This window comes from Ictidomys tridecemlineatus, chromosome 7, assembly GCF_052094955.1.
Source record: "Ictidomys tridecemlineatus isolate mIctTri1 chromosome 7, mIctTri1.hap1, whole genome shotgun sequence".
Lineage (NCBI taxonomy): Eukaryota > Metazoa > Chordata > Mammalia > Rodentia > Sciuridae > Ictidomys > Ictidomys tridecemlineatus.
Window position 1 is genome coordinate 25376693 of NC_135483.1, and position 12265 is coordinate 25388957.

A 12265-nucleotide genomic window follows, 5' to 3' on the forward strand; every position below is an offset into this window, starting at 1 on the left:
GTGGTTTTGATTTCCACTTCACTGATGTTTATTGACATTGATCACTTTTTCATATACCTGTTGGCCATTGTTATGCCTTCTTTGAAGAAATGTCTATTCAAGTAATTTGCCCATTTTTTTGATTGGGTTATTTATTTGTTTATTTTGGCCACTGAGTTGTTTGAGTTCCTCATATTTTGATAAGTGAAAAAAGGAACAAATGAAAAGAAAAATACTACATGATCTTTCTTATATGTGGGATCTTAAAAAATTAAATATATATGAAGAGAGATTAGAGCATAGTTAGTAGAATGAGAGGGAGGAATAGAGGAAACAGGAGAGGTCAAAGTTTATGATGACTCAGTAATATTAACTCATTAAAAATTAAGGAATATCATTAGTAATGCTTTATTGTATACTGTAAATTTGCTACAAAATTAGAACATAGGTCCTCTTAAACCTCAAGGGGAAAAATAAAAGATAAATGTGAAGTGATGAATATGTTAATTTCCTTCAAGCTATCATGTTGTATATCAGAAATGTGTATAATTAAAGATAAATGAATTTTAAAAAGAAAAATAGTACCTACATTTGAAAGGTTTAAAAGTTAAAAATAAAATTTTAAAAATTAAGAGCAAAAGATTATAAAAATGTATATTCACAGTTTAAAAAAATAAAATAGAACTTTTTTGAAATAATATATTTGAAATTTAAATAATCAAGAAGTGTGCTAATGAAGAATTAATGAACCAAAGGTAGATCTCAAGAAATTATGTAACTAGAAGATAGGAAATAAGAAAATGGAAACAGGAAAGATGAGCTAAATGACATAGAAGATGAGATAAAGAGATCTAATTTATATCAATACATATTTCTAGAGAGAAAAAAAGTGAAACAATGTAGAAGGGAAACTAATTTGAAGAGGTTTTTATAATTAATGACTGTCTTGAGTTCAGAAGCATAGAAATGATAATTCATACCAGCAGAATAAATGTGCACCTAAGCATTCCCTAATGAATAATAAGCAACAAAGAGAAAATCTTTAAAAAGCCAAAGGGAAATTACAAACAATTTTAATTTGTGTAAGAGTGGGAATAGTAACACTAATAGTAACACTAATAGTCAAGTGAACAGTGTCTGTAGAATATGTGGAAAAAAATAATTACTAACCTAAAATTATATAATTAACACTAATCAGCAGAACTATGAGTAAAAGAAAGATGTTTTCAGATTAGACCAAAAATAAAAATACTTATTACTAATAGATTCACACTAAAAAAACTTACTTCCATGGCTGCTTCTCAAATAAAAAAGGAGGGAAGAAAGAAAGGAGGACATGAAGGAAGGAAGGAAGCAAACGAGGGATGGAGGGAAGGAGGGAAGTAAACATGAACTCCAATGTAACAATGTTCTACAGTTACTACAAAATAATCATAAAAATGTTAATAAGTACAGAAACAAGTCTTGAAAGACATTTTATGTATAAATTTATTACTGGGCAGGGGTTGTGGCTCAGTGATAGAGCGCTCGCCTAGCATGTGCGAGGCCCTGGGTTCTATCCTCAGCACCACATAAAAATAAATAAACAAAATAAAGGTATTGTATACAACTAAAAAATAAATATTTTTTAAAAATCACTGGGACAAAAGTGCTATAAAAGCCTATCAAATAATGGACTTTATTTTTATCTTTTATTATTTGCCTATTTTTCCACATTTTTTTATTGGTGCATTATGTTTATATATAATGGTGGATTTTTTTCTAACATATTTAAACATGCACAAATCTAACAATATAATTTGGTCAGTAACAATCCCCATTGTTTTTCCTGTCTCTTTTCTCCTTAATCCTCCTGTTCCTTTTCTTCTATTCTACTGATTTCCCTTCAGTTTTTATGAGCTCCCTCTACATTTCCCTTTTTACTTACATGTATGAAGACATGAATTGGTGTGAATATACTTTGTATACAACCAAAGATATGAAAAGTTTGTGCTCTAAATGTATGATATGAATTGTAATGCATTCTGCCTTCATATATAAATTTAAAAAATAAATAAAAAACAAAAATAGCAACAGAAGGAGGCACACTGTACTAATAAAAATATCTCAAAAAATTCTAAGAATTATCATTACCTTAACTTCTTTTCTGACACAGTGAAATTTAATTGGAAGCTAACAAGTAAATGAAGATTGTATGTTTTCATCTTTAAAACATAATTAGGACTTTTTAAGTATTTCATTTGTCAAAGAAGAAATGATAAAGGAAATTCAAGAATGCCTAGAAATAATATAGAAATAGGATAATCTACATACCAAAAATTGTGAATGCTCCAAAATGGTATCAGAGAAATATTGATGATTTTAAAGTTTTAATCTGAAAAAAATAAAATCAGAAAATTAATTATTTAAGCATACATCCTTATATGCATAACAGCACACCCACCAGCAATACTATACCAAGAATCAATAATATAAAATCTTAGGAAAGATTAGATGAACAATTTTTTTGGTGAGATTTAATATTTAAAAAATACTGTAGTGCTGATGACACGATGACAGAATAAGCAGCACCTAGTTCCTATAATGAAACATTAAAATACTAACCACAACTGTTAGAATCAACTTTCTTACACTCTATAAAGTAGTCCAAGGTTTGCAACAACCAACCAAATGCTGAATAACAACAACAAAAAAACACATAAAAATAGTGGAAAAGTTTTTGTGTCATTTGACCTTCTATGGGCCTTCTACTTCAAGACGAGTCTCCAATCTTGATGATGGCAGCCTACTCTCCTAGCCAGGGACTCTAGTGTAAATACAGTGAACTATTATTTAGCCATAAAAATAAGTAAACTTCTGATACATGCCACAATATGAATGAACCTTGAAGACCTCATGTTAAGTGAAATAAACTAGATATAAAGACAAACATGGCATGATTCCATGTATTTAAAGTATCTAGAATAAGAAAATTCAGAAAGTAGTTTAAAAGTCACCACATGCTATGAGAGCAAGAAATGGAGAGTTACTATTTAATGGTGAAAGAGTCTGGGTTTGGTCTGCTGAAAAACTTTTGGAAATAGGTATTAGAGATAGTTTTAAAACATTGTAAATGTAATTAATGCCACTGAAATGTGCCATTCAAATGGTTAAAATTACAAATTTTATTATCTATTTACCTAAATTTAAAAATAAAGAAATAAAATATATTAATGCTATTAGAACTGAAAAACAGGAAAAAAATACAGACCATCCTGGAATTAAAATTGAGTAGGTCATGTATAACTGATAAGAACCTATAGAAAAATAAGTAACTTTTATAACAATGAATTTGAAAACTTGCATGGCATTGTAATATTTCTAGAAAAATAAAACTAACTTAAATTAACTCAGAAAAAAAAACAGCCCGATTAGTTCTCTAATTATAAAATATATTAAACGGTCGACCCTCATTCCCTCAAAAAAGGCCTGAATGTTTTTATAAGATAGCTCTCTTTAGCTTTCAAAAATGTATTCTCAAATGTACAGATCTTCCAAACAACTTAATGTGTATACTTGTCAACTTATTTGATTATACTAATAAAATTTTAATATTAGACTAATAAAAAGAAACAGAGAATAAAACTTTCTTAGCTTTATAAAGTATATCTACTTCAATATTATTCTTATTGGTTAAACATTAGAATTCTCTTTTATATGATAAGTGGTTAGTGAGGTCAGCTATCACCATATTCCAGTAAACAATGCACCAGATATCCAAATAGTTAGAATAAAGAAAATAAAGCATAAGGTTAGTTATGAAGAGTCTAACTTGTTATTTACTGAAAATATACTTGTTATCTAAGAAAACTAAAAATATTCATGAATGCTTTAAGTTTTGTTCAATTCCTTAGATATGAGATCAGTATACAAAAATAAATTTTGTTTCTAACAAGAAAATAAGTTGAAAATATTAAAATATATGATACTTAAAATAGTGAAAAAAAGTTTTTCAAAGAATAACATAGAAAAAACATAAAACTTTATTAAGAGATATTTATAGATCTAAAGAAATAAACCAGGCTTATCTATTAGATGATTTAATACTGTAAAAATTTCAATTGTCACCAAATCAATCTATAAATGCATTGAAATTTCAATGAAAAGTTCCAAGTAATTTTTGAAGAATTGTACAAAATGATGTATAAAATAGAAGTGGTCCAAAATTAGTAAAAATAGTGCCCAAGAAAAAGATAATGGTCTGAGTGAAGGACTTAACTTATATGATTGGTAAGATATTTCTTTATACTGAGAATATTAAGCCAATTTGTGGTAGTTCAAGGACATACACATTAAAGAAGAGAACAAAATCTACAGTTTAAAACCACTGTGCTCATATATAGAATCTTGTTTATGCTAGAGTTTGACACACAGATCCCTGGGGAAAGATGGACTACTTATTCAATGAAAAATTTTTTGTTCATATTGGAGGTAAAATATGAAAGGGATACTATGCTAGTTTTCTACCATTACATAATAAATGCTCAAAAATTATCAGTTTGTAACCACATAAATTTATTATCTCACAGTTTCCACAGGAAGGAAGACCAACCACAGGTTAGCTGGAACTTCTTCTGAAGGTCTTACCAAGGTGAAATCATGTTGTCAACTAGAGCTATGGTTTCATTTGAGACCTAGAACCTCTTTTAAGCTCACATCTTGAATTGCAGAATTCAGTACTATGATTGAAGGCTAATTCAGATTCTGAAGGCCTCTCACCATCCTTGCTACTTTTGCCTCTCCATAACGCGGCAATATGCATTTCACCACCAAAAAGAGGGTGCCTTTTTAAATTTATTTTGCTTCTCACTTTCAGACCTTCTTTTAAAAGCCTTCCCAGAATTAGTCAGGTCTTCCCAGGATAATTTCCCTTTTGATTAACTGAAAGTCAACTGATTGAAGCACTTAATTACATCTATAACATCCCTTCACCTTTTCAGTATAATGTTGCCTAATCATAAGATTAAATGTCCCATCATATTCATAGGCCCTGCCCACATTCAAAGGGAGGGACTTATATAGGTCATTACACAGGGGACTAGAATTTTAGGGGACATTTTAGTAATCCGTCTACCATACACTTCCTTTGCAATTTCTTTTAAAGACAATTCCCAAAAGAGTAAAGTTTTAAAGAAAATATCTTTTCAACTTTGGGCCATAGGCAATGCAAAATTGCTACTCATAAAATAGTGGATTAGTAGATTCTATTTTGGTAAAATTAATAATTTCTTTTTATTAAATGATCAAATTAAAAAGTGGGAGGGGGAATTATAAAAAATTTAAAAAGCCACTTTAACACATTTAATGTAAAGGTTTAGTTTTCAGAATATACAAAACTTATCTCAACTAATAAGCCACACCAAATGTTGTAATGTGAGTCAAAGGGAGAACAAAGAGACTGGTCTTAGATCTGTGTGTTTAGGCAGTTCCTGAGCAAACAAATTAAACTTTTTATTATAAGTAGCCTCATCTGTTCACCCCCATTGTGTCTTAGTAATATTCTTTTCAATGACTGTGGTAATAGGAAAAATGTTGGGATATAAGCAGTTCTTGCAATCAATAACTAGCACACAAACATAAAAACAACTGCCACAATACAAATGATCATGTCACAGAAAACATAAATGACAAATTAACACAATTAAAAGATAGACAACTCAATTAGTAATGAAAAATGCAAAGAAGGTGATTTTTGTGCCCACAAGATTGGTAGAAATAAATACATCTAATGTTACAATTTTGAATATCTGAATTGGTAAACCAGTTTTGGAAAATCATATAGCACAGGGTTGTAAAATGATTTTTAGCTTTATTATTACCTTTAGCAAGTATATCACCAAGATACACTTGAAAATTGAACAAGAAAAGTTATAATATTGCTTGTATTCATGTAGCTTATGAATGCAAGGGGTGGGGAACTTACGTCTCTATTAACAGACAATTATTAATTAAAAGTATGTATAGTCAACTCTAAGTAGAATGAAGAAACAATACACAAATTATTACCACATAAAATACATAATTTAGTTTTTTCATATATGTTATTTACATTAAAGAAATTGCTTTAGTCAATGCTAATATAAAAATATTTTAAAAACAAGAAATAAGCATCCTCAAAGCTTGTTTTTTATTCCTTTTTTAAAAATACAGCTCATAAAATCTTTCAATAATTCACATAACAAAGAAATAGTTATGAATACTACTAAAGAGATTTTTGTTTATTCTCTAGTAATGTTGTTAACTTCAGACATATATTTTATCAAATTGTGAATAATAATTATAATTTATTGTTTGCTTAAGGTATGATGTAGGTGGAACAGTATTTATATAATTTCTCTACTGATACTTAATTACCTTATTCTTTATATTATAGTACTTAATAAATGCAATGTAATTAAATTTTATTTTTTCATATATGTATAAACTTTGTACAAATACATGAATATATTTCAATAAAAACTAATTTTAAATTATATATTATGGTATTATGTTTCTCTGAAAGTATGTGCTTCCAGTTTTACCAGTACATTTTAATATATTTGAGGGATTTTGTTACTAAAGAATACACAAAAATAAACCTGATACCATTAAATGTAAACATCAAGATTCATTTTTAGCTCTAACATATTTTAAGCTTTACTACTTAATGGAAATAGCACATTGTTTTTCCATGTTAACTTTATAAAAAATATAAGCAAATGTGTAGAAAACCATTCCCCACCTACATGTACTTTTTATAAAGTCTTTTCAAAGTAGATTTGTATTAATCATGCTTCAGATGCTTCAAATAAGAGTATTCCATGAACAGAATCCATGCCATTTCATTGAAAACTTAGTAAAGAAGTTTTAATATAGCAAGTAAAAGCCATGAAATATGAAGATTGAACTTTAGGAATACTCTGACATGATTTGCTACCATTCTGTGAAATTTGTATATATCCGGACATATATTTTGAATATTTTTTGTTATTGCTTTCTTTCCTGTTTATATTATATAATACATTATGTTCAAGGCATTTCTATTTGTTGCTAGGTTATACAGATAAATTTTGAAGAATTTGATCTGGAGATTGGCTATGATACCTTGACAATTGGTGATGGAGGCGAAGTTGGAGACCCCAGGACAGTACTTCAAGTGTAAGTTCTCAATATTTAATTTTTGCCTTAACCCATCAGGTATTTATCAGATTATAGTTTCAAATTATTTTTTGAAACTTTTCATATATATATGTATATATATATTCATATATATATTTTTTCATATATATATATTTACAAATATATATATATAATAAGGGTATAAAAAGCCTACTTATATAGGCTTTTTATACCCTTATTATGTATATATTTATTATATAATGACTGAAGGTAAGCAAATTTTCTTTATTCCCTTTTTCCCCTTTCATTTTCTTCTCTTTTTAATTTTAAAAGAAGATGTGAATTACGATTGTTCCAGAACCCTATATAAAATATATATATATATATATTTGTAAATGGACACAACACTTTTATTTTGTTTATTTATTTTAATGTGGTGATGAGGATTGAACTCAGTGCTTCACATATGCAAGGCAAGTGCTCTACCGCTGAACCACAGCCCCAGTCTTTCTCAAATTGTTTTTTACATTGATCCTTTCCACTACCACAAACAAGAAGCACAGTGTCTAGTTATAATCACCAGTGTACACATGATCTGTTATTTCATCTTCAGTGAAGATCGAGGCACTTTATCTTCTTAGCCCGTTTGGTATGCTGTAACAGCAGTCATTAAATTGATGGCTTATAAGCAATAAAATTTTATTTCTAATTTATTTCTCTATACTAGAGACTGGGAAATCCAATATCAAGGTGCCAGTCGATTCAATGTTTGACAGGGTATTTTTCTTATCTAACCTGATGTTTCTCAAAGGAGAATCTCCTTGCATCACTAATGATTCACAATAATCTAGGGCACTTTTAGAAGTGCAGATTTCGAGACCACTGAACTATTCTTACTGAATCATTATCTCTGGGATGTAGACCCCAAATATACATATTTTGATGCACTCATTAGATAATTCATATGTATGCCAAAGTTTGAGAACTGCTTATATAGGCTTTTTATACCCTTATTATGTATATATTTATTATATAATGACTGAAGGTAAGCAAATTTTCTTTATTCCCTTTTTCCCCTTTCATTTTCTTCCCTTTTTAATTTTAAAAGAAGATGTGAATTACAATTGTTCCAGAATCCTATATAAAAACCAAAGGTTCAATGATTACATATAGATTATTATAGTCCCCAATATTATTACCTTTGAATTCTTGTCTTCCAGAGAAACAAAACCAAAAAACCCTACTCTTCTTGCCTTTAGACCTCAACTTCAACCTTTTCCCTTCCTCTGTAACATGGATATCATTGATCTAGACAATTTGGTTGTTGCCTCTTTCTGGCCTACTAGAATTTCATTCTATGCTAAGGTGTGATAGACAAAAGAACCACTATTTGCTTGATCCATGTGTTCAAATCTGTGACTGAACTTTTTTTAAACTTCACTTTTAACACCTTTCTTCCCAATGATGATTAGCATTTTATTATTATGTTAAGCCTGATGTGGCCATATTGGGCTGATACCTCCCAGAAATTATCTATAGTTCTTCCTATATCTCTTTGTGGTGTTGTAACTGATAACTTAGATTCCATTGTGCTAAATGCAGCTCTTAGAAATTATCAGCCATAGATCTACTTCTGATCAGTCTAAATGGTTTTAGCTTTGTTTGTCAGTTTAATGCTTAAAAAACTGAAAGTTTTGTATAAAAATTTGAATCTGTAGTTGCTTTTGACAAACTGTTAAGACTAGGCCTAGATATTCTCATGGAAAAAATTCTGAAATTGTATTCTGCCCTCTTAGAAGGCATAGGTTCTCCATAGAGACTATCATTTTGACCTAGGATTCTTTGTATTCCCTGGTTGGGCTTAAAGCCAGCATATGAAACCTGATACAACACAATATTTAGATTGCTTTATGCATAAATTTGTTTTCCAAATATGAAGTTCCATTTAACTACCCCATTAACAGTAGCCTGAAAAACTGTTGGAATCAATCTAATAAAAGAGGTGAAAAATATCTAAAATGAAAACTACAAAACACTAAAGAAAGAAACAGAAGAAGACCTTAGTAGATGGAAAGATCACCAATGCTCTTGGATAGGCAGAATTAACATTGTCAGAATGGCCATATTACCAAAAGTGTTAATATAGATTTATGAAATCCCAATGGCATATTTCATAAAAAAAGAAAAAGTAATCATGAAGTTCATTTTGAAAAATAAGAGACCCAGAATATCCAAAGTAATCCTTAGAAAGAAGAGTGAAGCAGGAGGCATCACAATACCAGACCTTAAATTATACTACAGAGCAACAGTAACAAAAACAGCATAGTATTGGTACCAGAACAGTTAGATATACCAATGGTATAGAATAAAAGACACAAAGACAAACCCAAATAATTACAGTTATCTCACAGTATACAAAGTCACCGAAAACATACAGAGGAAAAAATATAGCCTTCTCAATAAATGGTGCTGGGAAAACTGGAAATCCATATGTAGCAAAATGAAATTAAACCCTTATCTCTCACACTGCACAAAAAATCAACTTAAAGTGTATCAAGGACTTAGACACTAGAACAGAGCCCCTGAACCTAATAAAGGAAAAAGTGGACCCAAATCTCCACCTTGTTGCCTTAGGAAATGATTTTCTTAATAAAACTCCTAAAGCACAAGAATTAAAATCAAGAATCAATAAACAGGATGGACTCAAACTAAAAAGCAAATGAAACAATCAATGATGTGAAGAAAGAGCCCACACACCTCACATTAATCTCCAGGATATATAAAGAACTCAAAACACTTAACACCAAAAGAAACAAATAACCCAATCAATAAATAGGCTAAGGAACTGAACAGACAACTCACAGAAGAAATACAGCCATTCAACAAATATATGAAAAAATGCTCAACATCTCTAGCAATTAGAGAAATATAAATCAAAACTACACTGAGATTCCATTTCACTTGAGTAAGAATGGCAATTATCAAGAATACAAGAAATAATAAATGCTGGCAAATATGTGGGGGAGAAGTACACTCAGACATTGTTGGTGGGCCTGCAAATTGGTGCAAGCACTATGGAGAACAGTAAGAAGATTCCTCAGAAAACCTGGAATGAAACTACTATTTGACACAATTATCCCAATCCTCAGTTACCTAAAGGATTAAAATCAACATACTACAGTGATGCAGCCACATCAACATTTATAGCAATTCAATTCACAATAGCTAAACTATGGAATCAACCTAGGTGCCCTCAAACAGATGAATGGATAAAAAACTGTGATATATATATATATATATATATATATATATATATATATATATATCACATATATATATGTGATATATATATATATGTATATATAAATGGGATATTACTCAGCCTTAAAAAATAATGAAATTATGGCATTTGCTGATAAATGGATGAAAATGGAGAATATTATTCTAAGCAAAATAAGCTAAAGAACCAAAGGCCAAATGTTTTCTCTAATATGCAGATGCTAATTCGTAATAAGTGTGTATGTGGAGGGGGAGAATAGAGGTACTTTGCATTAGATAGAGGGGAATGAAGGGAAAGGAGGGGGTATGGAAGTAGAAATGATAGTAGAATGAAGTCAGACATTATTACCCTATGATTACTGTGTAACTCTACATCATGTACAAACTAAAGGATGAAAAGTTATACTCCACTTATGTATGATGTGTCAAAATGCATTCTGCTGTCATGTATAACTAATTAGAACAAATAAATTTAAATTTTTTTTAAAAGTTGAAGTTTGTTGGAATTAATAATGTGCACCAAATTTAGTGACTGATCATCAAACATTTGAAAAATCTTTTTCTAGGTGTTTCTAGAGTCCACCATGTGTACTTTAGATATGAGATTTTAAAATGCATATAAAATGGGACATGTTTCTCTTTTTCTACTTAAGATAATGGTCTGGAATTCAAATGTAAATTCTTTAAAATATGAACAGGAAGAGGCAGGCTGACTAGTCAATTAACTAAAAAAAGTATTTCTCAAGATTCACATATCTAATATAAAATAAAGTGTTTCAGCATTGGATTAAATATTAGATATCTTTTTCTTGTATAATTAACAGCCCACAATATAGATTCTATATACTCCTTAGCCATAACCTTTGACAAAAAAAAACTTTGAGCTAAATATCATGTAATTGGAGGTATAAATATTATAAAGTCATACTTCTTTACAGAATTCTAGTAAGAAGGATATCAGAATTACTTTAAATATTCAACCACTAGAACTGGCAAAAAATAATAACATACATTTATTGGGATTAAGCAGTCATCTTTAACAATCTTGGATCTTCAAAAAAAACACATGAATAATAATGTGTTTGAGCCATTCATATTATTCTATTCCAGTGTAAGAAAAGTTATAAAGACAAGTGTGAATTCTGATATGTCAGCTGGTATTCTTTTTTTAGAACCAATTATTGTATTAATGACAGAATGAATATTAATTCTTATTTGAATACCAAGTACCAAATATCTTTGCTGACACCATCACATTCTTCCGATGAGTACTGCATCTCCAGGAGACAATTAAAAATTAAAGCTTTATTCTGTGACCATTACCTTTTAGACTATTCATTCAATTCAATAGATTTAAATTGGCCCCTTAGGGAAAGTATGGGAGAGCTAGGAAAGAGAAAGAAGAAATAATCTATCATATTTAAATATTCATGACTATGAAAGTAACATATACAGATAAGTCTATTTTGATCAAAACCTTATTGTAATTATACATATTAATATTTGTACAGAACTCAAAATTAGTGCAATAGTCTTTACTATGTAAGTTTTACATAGAGGAAAATCCCTATATATTTTAAATATAGCTGTTCATTATCTAAGAACTGCATTCTTCCTTAATCAAAAGAACCTCTGTATAAACACACCACAGTCTTTTACTTTCTTCATACCTACTTCTTAGAGAGTTTTGAACCTATTCTTAGTTGACCTCAATTGCTTCAAAAAATCTACTAAATATTTTATTTGTGGTTTTGTCATCCTGAAAGTTCTCAATATCAAGTACAGAAGATGTCTGTATTTTCTTTCATATTGGAGGACAGGAGTGGGTTGAATTTTAAGAATCTCATATCAAATGAATGAGATCAAGTAG

General features: G+C 29.5%; 1 protein-coding gene across 5 annotated transcripts in view; it reads left to right on the forward strand.

Moving 5' to 3' along the window:
- Positions 1-12265, forward strand: part of Csmd3 (CUB and Sushi multiple domains 3) — a 1083924-nt gene that overhangs the window by 544418 nt on the left and 527241 nt on the right. For all 5 annotated transcript variants that reach the window (XM_005316223.4, XM_078016771.1, XM_040293722.2 and 2 more), the window contains one exon: positions 7052-7155. In XM_005316223.4, coding sequence (XP_005316280.1) covers positions 7052-7155 — 104 coding nt within the window. The remainder of the gene's footprint in view (positions 1-7051; positions 7156-12265) is intronic.